At 37.6% G+C, this 21,937-nt stretch overlaps 4 protein-coding genes across 5 annotated transcripts; 3 read left to right on the forward strand and 1 right to left on the reverse strand.

Moving 5' to 3' along the window:
- Window positions 1-753: 753 nt before the first annotated feature.
- Window positions 754-4,863, forward strand: LOC113349544. Of its 2 annotated transcripts, none has more exons than XR_003360250.1 (5): window positions 754-1,194; window positions 1,666-1,714; window positions 1,812-1,875; window positions 2,330-2,389; window positions 4,042-4,863. XR_003360250.1 is itself a non-coding variant. In XM_026593517.1 (5 exons), the coding sequence occupies exons 2-5, from the start codon at window positions 1,710-1,712 to the stop codon at window positions 4,322-4,324; spliced, it is 444 nt and encodes a 147-aa protein (XP_026449302.1). In that variant the 5' UTR covers window positions 754-1,194; window positions 1,666-1,709; the 3' UTR covers window positions 4,325-4,863. The 2 variants fall into 2 exon arrangements, 1 of the variants encoding a protein (XP_026449302.1); XM_026593517.1 differs by having other exon boundaries at window positions 4,010-4,863.
- Window positions 4,864-14,894: 10,031 nt separating this feature from the next.
- On the forward strand, window positions 14,895-15,978 carry LOC113352323. The gene is made up of 3 exons (XM_026596156.1): window positions 14,895-15,071; window positions 15,272-15,364; window positions 15,748-15,978. The coding sequence occupies exons 1-3, from the start codon at window positions 14,895-14,897 to the stop codon at window positions 15,976-15,978; spliced, it is 501 nt and encodes a 166-aa protein (XP_026451941.1).
- A 24-nt stretch (window positions 15,979-16,002) lies between these two features.
- On the forward strand, window positions 16,003-16,958 carry LOC113352325. Its single transcript, XM_026596157.1, has 3 exons — window positions 16,003-16,417; window positions 16,515-16,583; window positions 16,837-16,958. Exons 1-3 carry the CDS (start codon window positions 16,003-16,005, stop codon window positions 16,956-16,958), a joined length of 606 nt encoding a protein of 201 aa, XP_026451942.1.
- A 3,160-nt stretch (window positions 16,959-20,118) lies between these two features.
- Window positions 20,119-21,007, reverse strand: LOC113354179 (germin-like protein subfamily T member 2). The gene has a single exon (XM_026597593.1). It carries the CDS (start codon window positions 20,950-20,952, stop codon window positions 20,281-20,283), a length of 672 nt encoding a protein of 223 aa, XP_026453378.1. The 5' UTR covers window positions 20,953-21,007; the 3' UTR covers window positions 20,119-20,280.
- Between the last annotated feature and the right edge of the window lie 930 nt (window positions 21,008-21,937).

Genomic DNA, 21,937 nt, shown 5'->3' on the forward strand with positions numbered 1-21,937 from the left:
AATCAAACACAATAAACAAAACCCTAACTGGATCTTTTGGAAATATAGTTTTGAATCAACGATTATCAATTTTTCAAATCGCTGATTAATCGAGGACGATGAAAATTTCAATTTTAATGGAGGAGGAGAGGAGAAGAGAAGAGAAGATGAAAAAAATAAAAAAAAAAACTGTTTTGATTTTTCTGATTCCATTAGGTTAAAAATAGGAGTAGGGTAATCTGATCAATTTACATCCCTATAAGACATCCCCTAACCAATAAGAGGGACATTGCTATCACCCTTGTCGGTCCTCCAATGGAACATACCGCCACTTTAACAGGATTGTTTTCAAAAACCAAACCGGAGCCGGTTTTCTGTTAACGCTGGTTATGGGACCAAATCGGTGGCAGTCTCTACATTGGGTTAAATGCATTATTATATACAGTAGTTACTTCCCCTTATTATTGAAACGGGTTTCTCAATCTTGGTCACACACCCCTTAAAGTTTAGGGTGTTTGTACCGTTGTACGTGTCTTCCTTAAAACGTGCCTCATTGCTTTTTTTTTTTTTGAGTGATGTTAGACGGACCGAGATTTTGTACCGCGATTTGCACCGAGTGCAATCGGATAGCCACAGTTGATCGTGCAATGCATTGAGATGGTGGTGCGGGAGGAGTGGGCCCACCACACACTCACACGAAGCACTTTCGATTCTTCTTTCTTCGGTCAATTAATCATTTTCGTTTTTTTTTTTTTTTCCTGAAGAGAGATCTTTTTGCTATATTCTGTATTCTTGCTAGTTTCTCCATTGTACTTAACTTCGAAAGTGTAAATTCCCCAAAATCAAAATCCAGTGCATCTTTGTTCTTTTTTGAATTTGGTTTTTGATTTAGGGGAATTTAGGCATTTCTGGCTACAAGATGTCCTTCTCGATTGATTTTCCTGCTAAACGTAGTGATTTATGTGGGAGATGGATCAGGCAGGGAACCCATCACAATCTTAATGGTTTCCAAAAACGGAAAGATGAAAAGGGATGTTTGATGTTTGTATCTGAACTACTCTTTCTTAGAATTAATTTGAATTCTAGGAACCCATTCACTCTTTCTTCACTCACTCTTTCTCACTCTCTCTATCATCACCATCATCAATAGTTTAGATCTGTTTGTGTTTTAAGGAGGAAGAAGTGCTGTTTGCTCAGAGATCTTGATTTTCAAGTGTAAGAAACTTTTGATTCTTTGATTTACTCGAATTTTTGCACGTTTTAGGCTTTGATTTTGTTAGCATACTGAGTATGTTTGTTTCTCCCTATTCTCTTGTTGATTCTGAGTTGGTGTGCTACTGTTGCTTGGAATTCAGAGTTTGTTTAGTTTGATTCATAGTTTGTTCCTCCTGATTTTCACACTAGTTAAGTATGATTTTGAGTATGTTTAGTAGTATTTTACATGGAAAATTTGGGGTTTGAAATCAAACAAATCTTTCAATAAGAAATCTGTAGTTCATTGGTTTATGGAGACTACCTGTTCAGTGCTTTTGATTTGCACATATGAAAATGACTTCAAGGGATTAGTAGGAGCATCTATTTTAATTTGTAACTGTGTGATTTTGTGTTTATTGAGTAACTTGTTAATTTTATTTGCTCGATAGTGTTATAATTGGATGCTAAATTAGAAACTATTTTGATTTTCAGTTCAGGTACTGGGATCTGCATTAACTTGAGAGTGAAGAAAAGAAATGAGGTACTCACATCTGCTTTCTCCTTGGGATTTTGGTTAATAGACATTAGAAGAAATGAGGTACTCAGGATTATCAGTTTGTTGTTTTCGGTGTTTTTAGGTTTCAATTGTTCATCATTTTCATGGTCATGAGCTTCATCGTGGCGGCCGGTTCGGTTGATCATGTAAGCAATCGTCTGTATTCAGATAAACTGAATTCTAACTCTGTTAAATTGAATTAAATATTCGGCATTTTTATTCTGTAATTTAAATGTTAATCCTAGGTCAGAAGGAGATCATAGCCTGTATTTCCTTGTTGAAGTTAACAGATTAATCACTAGGGTACAATTATCAAACATAAGTCTTATCACCAGGGTACAATTGTCATCGGGACAGAAAATTTGCTTTAATTCAGTAGATAATGTTGCTCAACAGTATTATCCAAAAAGTTGCTTGATTAAAGACTTAAATATCAGTAGTTACATTTAGCATTGTTATTATGGGGGATGTAATGTTCTTTTTAGGGTTGCTTCTGTTCTTTATTGGGCATAACATGTCTAAATTATTGCTTTCTATTCGAGTATTCTTAGATAGAATTATACGAATGCCCGCTAATTCGGTTTTACATTTAACACACAGAATACTAGTTGGCATAATGGCGAAAGTAATCAGAATTCACCAACTTGGAGAGAAGAAAAGGTAATGTTGACCTATTAATTACATAGAAAACCAAACCATGCTGTATAATTCTAGGTTATAATTATCATGGGAACAAATAATTTTTAGTAGATCCACATGGAATCCAAACACTAAATTTTTAGTTGGGATTTAGCAGACAATATTTAGCATGGCCAAAGCGTCCCCAGTATGCGATTTTTCTTTTGCGAAAACCTGAGTTTTCGTTTCTTTATGCCAAGTCAAGGGATCATTTAACTTCAAACATTCAACCAAAAAAAGCATTGCTTTTTCTCAAGTTTCGATTATGGTTCATTGGACAGCTTGAAGCAAGGAAAATTTTGAAATCATTCCAAGCCGCAAAAATTACTTTTTTCCCGGAATGGCAAAAGCGATTTTGTGTTTTACCATAGAAAACTGATTTGTTTTCACTTGTTCTTTAGTTTCTGCTATAGTTCTATATACACATTTTGAACGACTTATGAAAAGAAAAAATTTGTTTTTGAGAAGTTCTGTAATGGGTCGCATGTTTATAACCTAATTAGTGTCTGTAATGGATCGCATGTTTATAACCTAATTAGTGTCTGAGTTGTCAAATATGCTCTTGATGCAAAAAAAGCATAGACTAACCAAAAATTGGTTTACCGTTTATATTTTTACTAAACTACCTTATGAAAATGATATGTGATATTTTTTTCCTTGCATATATTTAAAGTTTTTATTAAAGGGTTTTCTGTTTATGTTTAAGTTTTGCAAAAGGGTCAATAGCTTGACCAAATTCAAAACGTCACTAACTATTGACTTGACAGCCAGGGATCTGTCTACGATCCAATGTAGCACCTATGTATCTCACTAGACTTGCTTTGTGAAGACATCATAGTTAGAAAGCCCTTTTCTCACTTCCCGAAAGCATGATCAGATATCTCAATAAGGCAGTAAAATATAACCCTTTTATAAGATATCTTAAAAGAAAAATAATTGTAAAACAGAAGCACTTTTGTTTCTGGTACACGAACATGTTGTAGATTATTGTATAACTATTTTAAAAATCTTTGATGAACCGTCCGAATGGACACTACCAGAACCTTGTAGACCCAACCAAAACCCGAAATGGGGCCTCCTGTTTTTCCTGGTGGTGCGGGGGCCACCCATCATGTATCCACATGGTTTCTAGGTAGTTTAATTGGACGGTCTGTCCCGGTACCTTGACTTGGTAGTTTGCACCTTGTCTGGCGATGGCAAAAGGATAGAACAGAAACCTTACGGTCTTGGAAACTACAACAAAAATTATTATACCATATGCAATGGGGATATGGTAAAAGTAAAAGTTGTATTTAACTTTAAATTTAGGTTTGCATCACTAGTAGAGGGCAGCTAATAAAAATTAGCTGGATTCTATCGGAGATAGAGTCTCATACCACAGAGTCTCATACTACACTCACTCTCAAATCCAGCATGATCACATGTTTAAATGCTAATTTCAATGGAGCACCATTTGAGATCTAGTCTGCTAACCAGACTCGCTTCGAGATCGACTCTTGCGCGGGCGTGGCTCGCTCTCAAATATGATAAGATTATAATTTCTGATACTTGATCTCAGAGCATTGCTTTGTCAAAACTTAGATTGTTATTTAACTTTTGTAGGAATTGATTGTACCTTTTCCGTCTTTTACTAGGGGACCCCATGAGATACCAGATGAGGTACATCATGGATTGTCTACCAGGGATTGGCACTGCGATAGCTTTATGCGCCATAGCAGTTGGATGTGGAGTCTGGTTCTATTGCTTTCGCACTCGCGCTGCTTTGGGAGGAGGAGGAGTACCACAGCTACAGTTACAGCCGCAGCTACAGTTACAGGTGCAGCCACAACCAGAGTTACGACTACAGCCAGCAGCGCCACCACTAGAGCCAGCTGGAGGAGCTCTGGGAGACATACATGGTGGCGTTTCGGTAGCTGACAGTGAGAGTTCCGTTAATCGGCCCATGAGTAGCAGTACTAGCGGCTTCACAGGTTTTAGCGGACGCTCATAGGATTATAGTGGCTTCTTGTTTTCGGATCATGTTAATTCATCGCACTCCTTAGTACTTGTTGGTTGTTGCTTTTGGACAGAATCAGTCATTAATATGAAATGTTGGGAACCAAAAACAATGACAGAAAAATGATATGAGATACTCTAAACTTAGGGCCTATGAACTACTGTTTTGTTAACCTTATAGGTGCTTCAGGAGGAATTTTTCTCTTATGGAAAGATGGCATTCAGCTAGATATTGTAGATGCTACTACAAAGTTCATATTTCATTGTTTGTCATTCTCAAATTGATGCCAAAAGTAGTAAATCTTTAATAGTTCTCATGTATGGTGCTCTGAATAGTGTTGACATACAAGATCAATGGGACTTTCTGTATAGACTAGCTGGTGCATTTAGAGCTTCTCCAATGGTGTTTAGAGCTTCTCCAATGGTGAATGTGAATATTTCATATGTGGCATCACTTTTAAGACATCATTTGATCATAAAATCCTAAATATTTGGAAAAAATAAAGTTTTTTGTTGTAACCCATACAGTTTCTATTATTTGTTTCCATACAGTTTCTATTATTTGTTTACTTATTTGTAGGCATATAATTGGTTAAAAATCCTTTCGTTTTTATTTTTAATGACTTTTATTAATAAAAGTGTGACTAGGATGGGAAGGCATCCTCTAAGTCAGTCTAAAACTAGAGATTCACTTAGAGGATGTCTAATTTTTTTCTTGCCACATTATTTTGACATCAATAGGTTGGAAATTATTTTTTATAAGTATTGTTGTGGATCCTACGTGGATTAGGATTTTTTCCTTCACACACATCCTATTGGAGAGACTCTTAGTTGTCCTTGGGTGATTGTTTAGTTGTCCTCGGGTGATTGCGGGTGATGTCAATTTCATAACTAGAAAAGAGGATAAATTAGGAAGAAATGTTCCTCGTCATGTCTGACCTATAGATGCTACAAATGAGCACCTAAATAATTTGGATCTTCGTGGATTCCTTCCATAAGAAATCCTTATATACTTGTTCAAATAAAAATGGTCAAATAAAAGGGGAGAACCAAAATTTGATTCTAGAAAGATTGGGCAGGGGTTATTTGTAATGGCGAAAATGTGTAAGAAACCGGAAGAAATCCCGTGGCACTAATAGGAGTGGGTCCCACCACGTGGGAGAAACCGAACACGGTGGGCCCATCCCTATTAGTGCCACCTGATTTCTCCCAGTTTCTTTCATGGTCATCGTAGCACTATTGTTTGTAAAGATGATTGCTTTACATATTTTCCTTATGGAGCGGTTTGTCATCTTATCCCTTATGGAAATGACTATTGTCCCATCCTGTTAGTTTGTGATAGAGATATAAGTGATACTAGTAAACCTTACGGATTTAATAAATGTTGGTTTCTTGATGTGTCTTCTGTTGACCTGATTAAAACCCAATTGGGTAACTAATGAAAAAGTATCAACGCTTTTAGGTTTATTACATTTCTGAAACATGTTAAACATCCTTAAGGATTGGAACCGCAATAAGTTTGGAAGCTTTCAAACTCAAATTAGAGATGTGCAGTCTCAAATCAATAATCTGGGTGAATCTAGTAATGTCAATAGTACTAGTAATAGAATTAAAGTACTTGAATCAAAACTTGATTGTTGGTATCAAAGCCGGCATGACTCCTATATGCAAAGAGCCAAGGAAAAAATGGCTCAACTTTTGGTAATAGGAATACTAAATACATGACAAAGTTTAGTATAAGAAGAGAAGAACTCAGATCGAGTCTCTTTAGTTGGTGTTTGGCTAACTGATAGAAAATGTATTTCCACTAATCTTAAGAATCATTTTTCTAGTATTAATAACTCCACCAATCTACCTAATCCTAATGATATTCCGTGTGATATAATACCTTGGAATACTCGGGAGGAGGATGATATGCATATTAGGATTCTTAATGTCGGGGAGGTTAGAAATGTTGTGTTCCAAATGCAACCTTGGACCTCTTCAGGTCCAGATGGTTATGCTCCTAGTTTTTACCAGAGAATGTGACTTGTGGTTGGTGATGATACTGTTAAGATGGTTCAGTCTTTCTTTCATTTAAGCATATGATGAAGCAACTAAATCACAGTTTTATAAGCTTGATTCCTAAAACAGTACACCTAAAAAACCGCATGACTTTAGGCACATTTAAGTAATATGTCTTATAAGATTTTTAGTGAACTCATTGCTAATAGACCTAAGGCAGTTACACACAAATTTATTAGTCCTTATCAAGCTGGTTTCTTAATTTCTAGACAAATTACTGATAATATAGTAATTGCTGATGAAATTGTTGATACATGAGAAAATTTAATGCAAAAAAAAACTTAATGGCAGTCAAATTATATATGATAGAATGAGGGTTTTTTTTTGATAGAAATTCTTAGAAGATTGGGTTTTCATAATGAATGGTGATTCTTGAATGCATAACTATTGTCTCTGCTTCTGTGTTGCTTAATGGATCACCAGGTGAATTTTTCCATCCTAAGGGGTCTTAGACATGAAGATCTCTTGTCCCCCTATTTATTTATAAGTTTTATGTATTGTTTACTAAGACTTATGATTAAGGCTAAAGATGATATACTTTTTCAAGGTATCAAGGTAAATATTAATAGCCTAACTATTAGTCATTTCTTTTTTGCAGATGACTGTCTGATTTTTGCTAAGGCTTTTCTTGAAGGAGCTAGGAAGATAGTTGGATAGCATCATTAAAAACTTCAGTAAGGTCAATGGACAGTCTATCAATTTGGACAAATCTGGTATGGTTCTTAGTCCTAAAATGGATAATAATGTTAAGAGGAAAATAGTTGATATTCTAAATATTAAGACCTTAGGTCTCAAGGATAAATATCTAGGAGTTCTCATTCAGTCATTTAATTTAACAAAGTAAAATGGAAACATTTGGTCATTTACATGATAAATTTTAGGAAAGGCTAGTAGCTGGAAAGGTGGACATATGAACCAACCTATAAGAACTGTAATGGTTCAGTCTGTCCTAGGTTTATTAGCTTCACATCACTTAGTTGTGTTTCTAATATCAAAGAAGCTTACATATAAGCTTGATGGTATTCAAAGGAATTTTTGGTGGAATAAGAAACAAGGTGGTAAAGGTTTGTTTGTTAAGAATCGGGAATTTTTAGCTAAATCTAAACCCCTATGAGGTCTTAATATTAAGAAAAAGGCTGAATTAAATACTGTTCTTTTGGAAAAACTTGCCTAGAGAATGCGTGCTGAAACTAATGCTGAGTGAGTTAGGATCTTAAGCCTAAGTACTTTCCAGACCATAATCCTTTACATGTTAGTATTGATAATAGTAGTTCGGTTTGAAAAGGAGAATATTAGAAATTATTAGGAAACACTACTGTTGGGAGGTCGTGAATGGCCAGAGCATCGATATCTGAAAGGACATTTGGCTTCCAACCATTTCCCATCTTCTGAATTCTAGATTTATGTCTAATAATATGAAAACAGTGGATCAATTCTATATTTATGTCTAAACTCTGTTTGATCCTCATATTGTTAATAAAATTCGTAAGATTACAATTCATGTCAATGGTGAGGATAGGTTAGTTTGGAAACCAGTTGAGAATGGTACTTTTTCAGTTAAAAGTGCATATAAAGATGTTGATGCAGGTACTTATTCTGCTAATGGACCATCAAATTTTCCGTGGGTTCCACTCTGGAAAATGCTACTTCCTCCAAAAATTTACATATTCCATGGAAACGCTTGCATGGATGCTTTCGTGTTAGGCGTATGATTGCTTTGACTTTTGCATAATGTGGACACTAATTGCCCTTTGTGCAAGCAGGAAATAGAAATTGTAGATCATCTATTCTTAGAGTGCTCAGAAACTGAAAACGGTTGAAGGAATAAGGACAAGAGAAGGAATTAAGATTTCGATTTACATCTGCAGTAAAAAAACGACAAGTTTGGCTGATAATTAAGGTTTCGATTGACATTATAGAGAAAACTTTGGCTGCAAATTGAAACTTTGGCTGCAAAGAGTTATGCTCGAGATTTAAGCTCAAAAATTTCAGCCGAACCTAGGTATATTTTCAAAAAACATAGGTTCAGCTGACAAGTTATCAGCCGAACTTTATTCTGTAACTGATGAATTTAGGTTCGGCTGATTCAGATAAAAAATTGAACAACCGAACTTAGTGTATTTTTTAACAAAGTGTTCCGCAACCATTTCATTGTTTAATTATCATCCAAAGTTGTCATCAACACTTTCAAAATGGAGAACAATGAGCAATTCGGTTGATAATTCATTTCAATTTGCCGCCAAAGTTTTCTCTATAATGTCATAACACCCTGAATTTTTCGGTTTAAACCTAACAAATAAATCAAACACTAGAAAATAATACATGGGATTATAGGAAATACTTACCACATAACCTTACTCGATTTGATTTCTTCTTGTTCAGTTTGCGGGTTATATGAACAATTAAAGTGATTACAATTCTTCGTGTAAATCATTTGTTGCTATGTTTAATCGCCGATCAAAGTTTAATCAATTGAACGCGATTTGAAATCGGTATTTCACAAATAAGTTTTTTTGGGAAGACAAGATAAAGAAAATAATATTAATTTTGTGGTAACTAAGTTTATGATTTTAAGATTTTAAATTAGGTTTCTAATTAATAAAAAAAAGTATTTTTGTGATTTAAAATATTCAAGGATATCTAAGTAATTTACTACCTATAAATAACCCTTATCATCCCCACTATGTATAATAATTAATTTGTATGCCTCAAATTTTTTGAGTATGCCCCAAGACAAGAATTTATATCCTTGCTGGGTCTGAAAGTGCAATAAAATATCTTCCTCTTTAATTTGGCAATGGGCCTGATAGACATTATTTTGGAACGATTTTTTTGGGGCCATGGTTTTTTTGGGGGACCATGGTCCTATTAAGCCACCTACACTATAGTTATAAGGGGTGTCCTAAAGCATTGAAATGACTAACCTACCCTTAACCTAATTTAATTTAAAACCAACCCAATAACCACCTACATATATATATATATATATATATATAACCACCACCTCCTCCCACCATCGCCGATTACCACCACCACCACCTCCGATTATCACCACCACCAACCACCGATTACCACCACCGCCCACCACCACCGATTACCACCACCGCCACCTCCGATTATCACCACCACCAACCACCGATTACCACCACCACCTCCGATTACCACCAACCACCACCACCACTTTATATATATAGCTTAATTTAAAACATTAACAAAGATATTCTCACAAACCCATTACTTGTCATTCGTTTTTGGTTGAATAAATGAGAAGTAATCATTAAAATGAGTTGAAAATGGAAGTTGCAGAGAGGTTTAATGGAGGTTTTTTTTTCCAGAGAAAAGTTCGGTTATCAAGAATTAATTTTTTCTTAACCGAACTCAGAGTTCGATTGATTCGCAAAAAATACTTTTAACCGAACTCCTTGTATTAGAACAACACAAGTCCATAAGTTCGGTTCTTTCGCAAAATAAGGATATCACCGAACTTTAGCTTACGAAAATAATGAGAAGTCCACAAGTTCGGTTCGTTCGCAAAATTGTTAAGTTTTCTTTATAACCGAACTCTACCTTTGAAACTTCATAACCGAACTCTACCTAATTCTCCAAGAAATAAATTTCGTAGTAACCGAACGTTTGCCTAATTGCATATATGCATATATAAGCCCAGTTCGGTTGATTCACAAAATATGTTGAAGTTTGCGAACCAACCGAACTTCTAACACAAGATGTACCCAAATAAATTGTTAAGTTCAAAGTTCGGTTACCTACCATTTTATCCTAGGTAACCGAACATTACACTGTACGACCAAAACCTCCATTAACGAGCAAGTTCGGTAACCTGCGTGTTTGGAAAACGTAACCGAACTACACTTTCAGGTGTGTTTGGTTACATGTTCTTGACATATGGTAACCGAACTGGTCCAAATCTACGTAAAAAATTTCATTTTTTTTGAAAGTTTAGAGCAATTCAACCAACATTATCTAAGTTTGAAGCCTACCTGGGTACCCAAATACCCTTCCTCCGGTTGTGGTCTGTAAAATCCATCGTTTTTCATGTTTTCCTTCTTCATCTTCTCTAACTTTACTCTCTCAATAATTCGACTTCTTTAAAAAAAAACCATCTGATTTTTTAATCTCACTAATTATCTTTAAATTAATCATCTCACTAATCATTACACTAACTATTATTAACACTAACTAATCATCACCCAAAATTAATCAGGAGGGTAATTTAGGTATTAATATAAATATATAGATAAGGGGTGACCTAGATTTACTTCTAATGTCTTTACCCAAAATAAAATCATGGTCCCCAAAAAAATCATGGTCCCAAAAAAATCGTTCTTATTTTGAGGTTTGATATTTTAGGAACAATTTGCAAGGAATTTCACATACAATTTTCGGTTTTAAAAATTAAAATTAAAGATGAAGAGAGGGGCAGAAATGAGAACCGTGCTTCCCTACATACATTTTTCATCAGACGCTAACTAGTTTCGCGTTAAGTCAAGCATGAAACCATTATGCATTTTCCCAAGTTTTCTCGGTGCTAAACCATCTCGCTGTTGAACTGTTACCATTTGGCGCTTTTGCCTTCACAGCTTCACAGCCGCAAGACTCAAGTCTAATCTTCACAGTGAGCTCTTTGGTAGCGAAGGTTGATACATAAGAACAAGGGCCATTTACAAAAATGGTCATACTTTCTGTAATTCGGTTACAAAATGATCATCCTTTTGTAAATTGGTTACAAATTGATCCTACTTGGTCCGACATAACAGTTTTCCAGAAAAACGGGGTTAGTTGTCCCAAAATACCCTTACTCTTAACTCAACCAAATGTTAACCACAGTTAACCCATCGCTGACGTGGTGGACATCTCGCTAACGTGTTGGCAACTTGCTGACGTGGCAACAATTTTGTAACCAGACCCTAGCAGATTGCTCAGGCTGACTAGTCTAATTGCCAAGGCCTGAGCCATTTGCGTTCATCTTGCAACTTCCCTGTAATGCAACTCTGCTTCTCTATATCCCTTCCATCTATCAGTAAACACCACAAGAATCTCAAACATACTGCAACTCACTAAAACAACACTTCCATCTCATAGCAACATCAAGCTTAGCTGCGTTAAGACTTCAACTCAGCTGCAACCATCACCACTGCAATCCAGACCTTGCTCTTGTCCTCAACTGCAACACATCACCCATCTTTACATACTAGCACCAGCTTCACATTCATTTGTATTGCAACTCCATCTCCATCACCAGATTCATAAACCACTTTATAACACAATCACTGGCAAACCCATCCAATTGCACATTGGAGTCCCCATCCATCTCAGCATCACCAGACTTCAGCCTTGTATCACAACTCCATTACAGACAACCAAGCTCTTTTATCTACAGCTTCGCCAACACAAAGCACCGCATCAGTCACCATTAAGTTTCAGTTACTTCGCATTGCAGTTCAGCTCACATGCAAATTCTCCCCTGCAATTCAGCGCACACACAATCCCTAGCTCCATCTTCTTCTACACAGCACCACCATCAGCAACTTCTCTAAACTCACAGGGCTAGCCATTCACCATTTCAGCCACAGTTTCACCACCAACAACACCAGTTCATTCTTCCCTGTAACTATGAATTAGAGAAACCCACTGTCCTAAACATTCATCTATTGTTGCTCCCGCAACCATCTATTGTTGCTCCCGCAACCATTCTGCAACCATTCTGCAATCTCATTAACTCAGCTGCAACCATTCACTCAGACCATTAATTCATACAACCCATCAATTATCTTACCAGAAACATTAATTTCTCTACCATCTTCTTCTCGATCCGAATTCAATCATTATCTCCATCTCTTTCTCAGTTTAAGTAAGCATCAAATCAAACCCTAACACGAACTATGTGAAGAAAACCTCACTGTTGATGATGAAACTCACTCGAAATCTCTCATTCTTCACTCAATCGCCATTTTTGCAGAGCTTGAAGAATAGAAATAGAGGCGGCAAAAAAAATGAAGAGGAGATGAAAACCCTAACTGTAATAGGATTTGTTTAGTTGTGATTAATCTTATCCGTCGAAATAGTTCTTGAGATGTGATATAAAAATGATCTAAGGTAACAGATGTAGTGTAGTTAGGCTAAGGATAAATTAGTAAATGCACCAGTCCATTTTACTCTGATTTTGTGGGGCCCATCGACTTAACCGTGTTACAACGGAAGTACGACTACTTTGTAAATGGTTTGTAACACTATGACCGTTTTGCAAGCCGGATCTTAATAGTAGGACTGTTTTTTAATTCGCCCTAAGAACAACCATAAGACTCGGTCTTAGTATGGACCGGATATATCCGTGCATCCATACTCGATCATTGACCGGGTCTTTCACGAAATTACCTCATCGTAAAATTCTGCCTGTATTACAAATTAACACACCGAGAGGTTTCGTGCTTATATTCTTGTTGGGTTTAATTGATAGTGCAAGTAGGAATGTAAACACTGAAATAGTTTCCACTTAAATTTTCTGATGGGCCTAATGAACTTTATTTTGCAACAAGGTTTGACAAATTTAGTCATTCGGATTTAGGAACATTTTGCAAGGCATTTCATCAGATGGTTATATTGTTTTTTGAGTGTGCAAATTTTGAAGTTTCAAAGAGAAATGAGTCTCTCAACATGCAATTGGTTACTTCTGGGTAGTCAGGTGAGGCGAATAACTAGTCGTGCCATCCCTGGCATTGTTAGGAGAGGAGCTAGTACCGCTCAATCTAACCGAGACTATTCTACGGCATTTTCCGGTAGCCGTAAGTCAGATTTTAGACGAGATCCAGTTAGGTTAAATAGATTTTTACATTTATTAGTCTCGGGTGGACTTGGATTGGTCCCACACAAAACTTAGGTGGTCATGAATATACAATGAAGTTGCAGAAACCTTGATACATCGGTTCAGCACTCAATTTTCTGAAAATTAAGTACAAATTTGGATACGCCTAACAAATTTTGATACAAAAATCTCATTTGATACAAAAATCTCAAATCTGTTAAAAGTTTGACATTCTCTTAACTGCATGATGGGTACGTAAGATGATGCATCTCCATAGGATAGCCTAGTTTTAGTTAGAAGATCAACAACTACCCAAAAGCATATTTGTTTTCAGAAAGTCATGATGAACCGAGTGAAAAAACCACATAAAAAAAAACCCGACTGACTCATTATATGTGGCCCCTACTAAACTCCTAGAGGCGGGGCCTACTGGGACCGCAAAATTCTGGAAGTAATGTAAGAGGCGGTTTTTTCTTGGTGTTTTTTCCATGATTCGTATAGAAACACTGATTTCTTTTTTAGATTGATTTCCAGAAATTGCTCTTAATGGGGTATTGCCCTTTACTTTAGAGCAACTGCAGTGGTGCGATCAAAACCAAAGATCAAAGATCAAAAAAAAGACCAAATTTTGGGTTTAGTCCGTGTTATGACGCAACGGTACATGATTAAAATTTCGTCAGGCGGACTGTTATGGCTGCGCCCCATTTTACACTTTCATCAGGCGGACCTTAAAAGTCCGCCCCATTTATATTTTTTGTAACTTTCATCAGGCGGACTTTAAAAGTCCTCCCCATTTTTTCGTAACTTTCATCAGGCGGACTTTAAAAGTCCGCCTCATTCTTTTTCTTTTTTATTTAATTTGAATTTTCATCGGGCGTAATTTAAATCTCCGCCCGTTAACAAGCGTACTTTAAATTTACGCCCAGCAACAAGCGTACTTTAAATTTACGCCCGACTATATTAGAATTTGGGATTTGGTCGCGACCATATTTGGTCTGCAATTTGATCTTTGGTTGGGATTTGATCTTTACTCCGTCCCACTGTGTTACGATCTCATCCCAAATTTTTGGTTATACTCGTCCACTGTGGATGATCTTAGAGAAGGAAAATTGTGGGGTCTTTGAACTTGCATATTTTTGGCCTTCACATCTCCCCTCTTTGTGGGGCAATTTTTCTATGTTCTTTGTTTTGTTCGCGTCGCTAATAATTGGTTTTGCATTTAACAATCCACCATGTTCAAAAAAAAAAAAAAAGAAGAAAAAAAGGAAAAAAGAAAAACTTACATATATTAGTTATATATTTTCGACAAATGTATAGTAACCAAAATCTTGGGAAGCTAAGTCAAGTGGATATCATGTACCAAGTAAGAATCGGCCTCATGGATTTTATAAATATGAAGATTGACGAAGTTAACAAGCTAATTGCAGTTATGCAGTTGGGCATGCAGAATAGAACCGTATTCAGAAGCCAGTGATATGGGAAGAGGATGGAATTATTATCAAGATATATAAGTGGCAGGGAGAAGAATTGGAAATTCAGTTGTCTAGAAATACTAAGGAAAAGGAAGTGGCAGCGAAAGCAAATAAGACAAAAAGGAGGAACGATCTGATGATTCCAATTGAGACAATAAGCTCTGCAGAAAGGCGGGTAAAGAAAGAAAAAGATGCCCTCACTGGCAGGGTACATAAACTGAATTTATTAGAAGAAGATGGTGCTTTGTCGAGGCAACAGTTAGAAGAAAGAATTCATTGCAAAGTTAAGTTGAGAGGTATTGAAACTATGGAGGTGAGGAAATGGCAGCTAAGGGCTAAGCAAAACGAATTCAAATGGGGAGATTCAAATACAAGATACTTTCACAACATTTCCACTGCAAGAAGAAAACGTAATACAATTGCTAAATTTCAAGTCAGAGGGGATGACTGTTTTGATCAAAACGTTATCAAGGAAGAATTACAAAGTTTTTACATCAATTTTTCTCTCAACAGGACGAGGTAAATTCTTGCATGGAGAATCTTAGCTTTCCAAAAAACAAAGAGGAAGATAAATACCTCCTTGAGCGAGAGTTTACAGAAACGGAGGTATGGGATGTTGCAAGGAAATTGGGTTGTAATAAGGTTCCAGGACCGAATGGATTTACGGCTTAATTTTTCAAGAGATATTGGAGTGTGATTAAAGAAGATTTCATGAATCTCTTTAAGGATTTACACCACTTCGGTTCCATAGATTGGCATTTTAATTGCTCTTTTATCACCTTAATACCGAAGAAAGAAGATTCTTGTACCCCAAAAGACTTTCGACCGCTAAGTCTCATTGGCAGTGTATACAAGATCTTATCCAAGTTGCTCGCTGTCAGGTTCAAGAAGATGATGCCGGATTTAATTTCAGACTTTCAAGATGCTTTCATTCACGAAAAACAAATTCTCAATGGGGTTCTTATTGCCAACGAGTATGTTGACAGTAGATATTGAAGGCTAAGAAACCTGGATTTCTTTGTAAGCTTGATATGGAGAAGGCTTTCGACAATGTTAATTGGCATTCCTTATTTCTGATTCTTGAGAAGCATGAATTTGGTGTTAAATGGATTTCTTGGATCAAATGGTGCGTAACTTCTTCACTTCTTTCTGTTTTGGTTAATGACAGCTCTACGGAGAAATTCAAACCAAGTAAAGGACTTAGACAAGGTGACCCTTAATCACCTTATTTCTTCTTATTAGTTATGGAGGTTCTTTTCAAGTTGATAAATGATGTTGTAGAACGAGGACAACTTACTGGTTTTCAAGTTGTGGAGAATGGTACAATTATTTCGCACCTCCAATTCGCGAATGATACTCTTATTTTCTTAGACGCAAGTGTAGAAGAAGTGAGCAAACTTTTTATCATCTTGGAGGTTTTTGAATACATTACAGGAATGAAGTTAAATTTGGATAAAAGTACCATGATTAGTGTGGGAGCCGAAGCGGTGATTGAGGCGTTTTCAAAAGAGCTTGGATGTAAGACAGAGAAGTTGCCTTTCAAATACTTAGGAATGCCAATAGGTGAACATTGGCATAGTACTACAGTATGGGAGTACGTTTTGACAAGAATGAAGCAGAGGTTGACAACTTGGAAGAAAAGAACCCTAAACAAAGCAGGTAGACTTGTCCTAACTAAAAGTTGTCTCGCAAACTTACCTATTTATTACTTGTCTTTATTTCATTTTCCGGTGAGTGTGGAAAAGCAAATGTGAAGATTATGCGAAATTTTTTATGGGGTGCAGTGGAAGGAAGAAGAAAGCTTGTATGGGTTTCTTGAAAAAAGGTTAGTTTGCCTATAAAGAATGGAGGTCTAGGTGTAAAAAATCTTAAGATTACCAATAAATCTCCATCAGTTAAGTGGATTTGGAGATTCTTAAGAAACAAACATAGTCTATGGAGGAAGATTGTGAACCAAAAATTTAAGAGGAACAACAAATTGTTAATGCCGGATATTGATAATAATCTACAGTGCCGGAGTCAGTGGAAGAATGTTGTTAATTTGGTCCATGCTATTCATGATTTGGCTGTCTTTACAGTGAGAAACGGAAGGGATATTCGGGTTTGGAAGGATAAATGGATGCAAAGGGGTTTTTTGCAAGATACTTTCCGGTTGTCTACAAAGCAACAAGAGACAAGGAATCTCCAATTGCCGAGCTGATTGTCAATGGGAGTCGGAAATGTAATTTCAAGAGGAGAGTGAATGCAAATGAGAGACTTGAGTGGGATTTGCTGTTTCACGACGTTCCTGTTCCAACTTCGGAAGATGGTGACGACCAGGTGTTGATGGTGGTTTTTAGTTTAGGGTTAAAATCGTAAAACTGTACATCCGACATGACGTCACTATGACCATTAGCACATTTATTGAATCAATCAGCATGCCTACGTAAGAATTACCGGGGTACCTTTTTTTTACATGAGTCATGTTCCACGGCAAAACCCTTAATATTGACTAACATCATCCATGCGAAACCCTAATTCTCATGCTACCACGCCAAGGCATGCCAGCCGCACCATTGTGCCAATGGAAAACCATGCCAGCCACATCTTCGCGCCAAGGCATGCCAACAATGCCAGCCGCACCACTGTGACGATGGCAAACCATGCCAGCCACATCTTCGCGCCTAGGCATGCCAACCATGCCAGTCACATCTTCGCGCCAAGGCATACCAACCATGCCAGCCGCACCACTATGCAAAGCCGTACGCACCATTCAGCCTTGGCCCCACTATGCCAAGACCTTCCGCACCATTCAGCCTTGGCCGCACTATGCCAAGCCGTCCACACCATTCAGCCTTGGCCCCACTATGCCAAGCCGTCCGCGCCATTCACCCTTGGCCCCACTATGCCAAGTCGTCCGCGCCATTCAGCCTTGGCCCCACTATCACAAGCCGTCTGCGCCATTCAGCCTTGGCCCCACTATGCCAAGCTGTCTGCACCATTCTGCCTTGGCCCCACCATGCCAAGCCGTCCAAACCCTTGGCCCCACTATGCCAAGCCGTCCGCGCCATATGCCTTGGCCCTACCATGCCGGCCTTCCCTATGCGGCTACCAAAACGAAGGCGTGCGACGATCAACGACCACCCTTCAATCCTATACGCAAATCCTAACCGTCCAAGGTCGCCAGACAACGCATGGTAACCTTTGGCCCAAAACCCTAGTTTTGGCCATGCCAAACCGTGCCAAGGCATGCCATGTCATGCCACATGTGCCAATGGCATGCCAACCAACTTGCCACGCCACGCCATACCGTCCTTCCCTATGCGGATGCCAAAACAAAGGCCTGCAACGATCACGACCACCTTTTCATCTAAGATGCATATCTTAGCCGTCCAAGGTTACCAGCTAATGCATGGAAACTTTTGTCCCTAGTTTGGTCGCGCCTAAACAAAGCCAAAACCCTAACTTTTGGCCGCGCCTAAACTAGGCCATATTAAAGCCATACCGAGCATGCTTTCATGCCACTGGCTACCAAACGAAGGGTTGCAATAATCAACGGCTACCTTTCCTCTTAAGATGCAAAATCTCGACTGTTGAAGGTCACCGAGCCGGCAAGTCTCCCAAGCTCGACTTGCCAGACGGCAACAACATGCTACATGTTTTCCATGAAAACACTCGAGACATCAACGCATGTCACAAACTGGGGGATGCTCATTGGGTATTGTTTTGGCGGTTTATAGCGTGCGGCGTACACTACGCCCGTTATAAGAAAGTATCATAAGGATGAGGCGGTTATTAAATACAGGGAGTAATGGTGAAACGCTTTCTTTATGGAACATCAATTCCAGGCGTTACCGGTTACCACCTCCTCCCATTTACTCACCCGCTTTCCATTTCTTAATGAGACCAGAGTACGTTTCACTTCAACTTGTACAAATAGGCATTACCTATTTCCACCAAAGAACAAGTTCAGGTCAGGAGCATACAACACTCAGAAAATATTTGCTAGCTCTCCATCCGTTAGCTTCCCACTTTCTGATACAAGTCGTAGAAATAACTACTCTTCCAGAATCAACTACTCTGGTCTCAACACTTTCTTCGCTTCCCTCCCCGAAACCAACCCTTTTCCTTCACTTTGTGACCGAAGCAAGTCTGGAACGGCCATTTCTTGGTTTAGGACGGATTTGTACAAATTGATCTCTCGAATCTAAATTACTCCCTTGCAGTACATTGTTTAGGGTTTAAATTCCTTTCTCACCCACACACCCGAAATCACCAAAATCAGCAGAAACCGTTTTCACCCTCAAACACCTTTCTAAGCCCAAGTTCCAAGCTCCTCCACCATTTAAAGTGGAAGCACATCTATTGATTGTCCAATATTTTGCAGAAGCCAAAGAATAAAGCTAAGGAAATTTAGTAGCTAATAGTTGATCGCCTAACCAACGATCTTCCCAAAACAGTATCGAAACCCCGTCTCCCACCATGATAGACAAATTTGACTTAAAAAGTTGAAGATGCTTATAAATGTTTTTCCAAACCCCACAACCATGAGCTTGTTTTGGTGCTTTTGTTTCCCTATCAAAGCCTGAAGATCCGTACTTAGAAGCAATTCTTCATCTCCATAAGGCTTGTTTTTCTATATTGAAGCGCCGCCACCACTTACAAATCAAGGCCTTATTCAAACTTCTCACAGATTTGATACCCAACCCCCCTGTTGATAGAGGAGTTTGCGCCTTTTCCCACTTTACCGGGTAATGATTTTTAATGGTTTCAATCTTATCCCCAAAAAAATATCTCATCACTTTCTCTATTTTATCTATCACCTTCACGAGAGCCGTAAATAAAGAGAACATATAAATTGGAAAACTAGATAGCACGTTCTTTATCACCCGCCTTGTTCAAAACCGACTCTTTCCAAAAGGGAAGTCTTCCCTTCACTTTCTCATATATTACATCCCACTTATGATCTCCCAAAGCATTATCACCCAAAGGGAGACCTAGATTGTTAGTTGGAAGATTGTTGTGCCTACAACCCAACATACTTGCAAGAGAGTCTATGTTTGAGACTCCTGCCACTCCATGCATGCTTGATTTGGAAAACTTTATCCGCATGCCAGAAACTAATTCAAACAGAAGAAGCATATACCTTAAGCAATGTACTTGCTCCATACGTTCGTCAAGAAATACCAGTGTGTCGTTTGTGAATTGTAAATGACCAATTTTAACCCTGTAGGACCAAGTTTAAAGTTCCCCATTCTACCTAGATTCTGACTAGCTTGAAACATAAGATTAAGAGTTTCAGAAACAATCAAGAGAAGAAAAGGGGAGATTGGATCTCTGATAGACGACTGTATATTTTTTTTTCTTTAACACAGAGGGAGTATGTTTTAAGAATTCATATAAGAATTACATATCATTTTATTTATGATTATTCAGGAAATCCAGTAAATGCATAAAATACAGGGCAACGACGAGTCCCTTATTACAAACAATCGGATACATATATTGTGTACATAATGCAAAACCAAATTAAGCTATTTTGTTTAGTTACCAAACTTAGACTTTATGTTGGCGATGAGTTTCTCATCAACAAGGAAGTTCTTGGCCAAAAGATCATTAGGAATTTCTGGTGTTGAGCCAAAGAGGTTAAAAGGAAGTCCTGCAGCTCCAGGCGATTGACTATTGAACATAGCTACCACGACAGCCTTACTCTTTCCAACGTTCTGTACAAAGTGCACAAGTCCTTTAGGAATAATAGATACCTCTCCGGATGTAATAACCTTTGAGTGCAAAACGTTATTAGTGGTTAAAAACCCAAAAAAGACTTTCCCTTTAATGACTAAATTAGCTTCGGTTGCTCGAGGGTGTGTGTGAAGTGGAACAATGCCACCGGGTGCTAGGTCGAGTATGTTTATTGAAAGTCCAAAGGTGTTTAACCCAGGAAAGCTGGTAACATCCCCTGGCCTCACTCCAAGCCCGAAGGGATTCGCTGTGCTTGATTCATTCACCAAGCCGCTATAGAAGAAATCCTCTGTTGTAACTTGAGACATCGGTTTACACGGGAACCCATTCATAACAATGGTGGTGGAGTTCAAGTCAGCAACACAAAAGTCTTGTAGCTCGTCGGGATCAGCAAAGCATGATAAAGTAAACACGGTTAAACACAGAACTAGGAAGAATGATGATGTAGTTTTAATAGTGCACTTGGTAGCCATGGTTTTTTTTTCTTTGAGATTTTGGGTATTAATTAACAGGTTTAGCTAGATCGAAATGTTTTGAGTTTAGTATGAATATTATGTGGCTTATGCCATTATTTATAGTGTTTTGATTAACCCTTTACTAAGCAAAAGATCGATGTTGCTTGCCAACTTATTTAATTTCTCTCTTCTAATTAAAAATGTTGCTTGCGAAAATGCAATTGATTTCCAAATACAATGACACGGAAGATACACCGAAAACTCTGTCAAACTGACTATATTTTGGCAGACCACCATAATTTTAATCGAAAATATCACAGTAAAACCGAGGAGATCTTTGATTTGATTTAGTTTTTAGTGATTTTCCATGAGAAGACGTAAGTTATGACTAACCGAGGATTCGGTCGGGAGAAAAATCCCTGTAAGGAATTATTTATATGGTTTATAACTTCAAACTTTGGTTCAACTAGTAGAAGGTTATGCCATTGTTTATATCGTTCAAACATTTTTCAGTCAAAGGTTATGCCATTGTTTATACAGTTCCAACTTCAAACTTCCCCTACCATATCATTAAGGCAAATGTTCAAATTTAATTAAATTCAAATTCTAACAACCAATAATAAGGTTGTAACTTGTAAGTGCCAAACTTCGTTAACTGATCATATTTTATCAAGCTAACCATATCATAATCGATTAAGTAATAGTAAAAATAGAACCCATAATTGGAGGATACCACCAGAAAATAGAACCCATAATTGGAGGATACCACCAGAAATTGGGGATACTCACAGTTATATATGACTAGATTTTAGTTAGGGGTACTTTTTCTAGTGATGAAAAGTCAACAATGTCCTTCACTTTAATATAAACTAAAAAAGGATTATTAAAAGTATCCCCTTGTTTTCACGATTTCATCATTGGGAGATGACTTAAGCTGAACTGCAATCTATTTCTGCTTCCTTTTCTTGGCATTTTGGTGACAGAATGAGTCATTTTTACAAAC

This window comes from Papaver somniferum, chromosome 2, assembly GCF_003573695.1.
Source record: "Papaver somniferum cultivar HN1 chromosome 2, ASM357369v1, whole genome shotgun sequence".
In the NCBI taxonomy this organism is placed as follows: domain Eukaryota; kingdom Viridiplantae; phylum Streptophyta; class Magnoliopsida; order Ranunculales; family Papaveraceae; genus Papaver; species Papaver somniferum.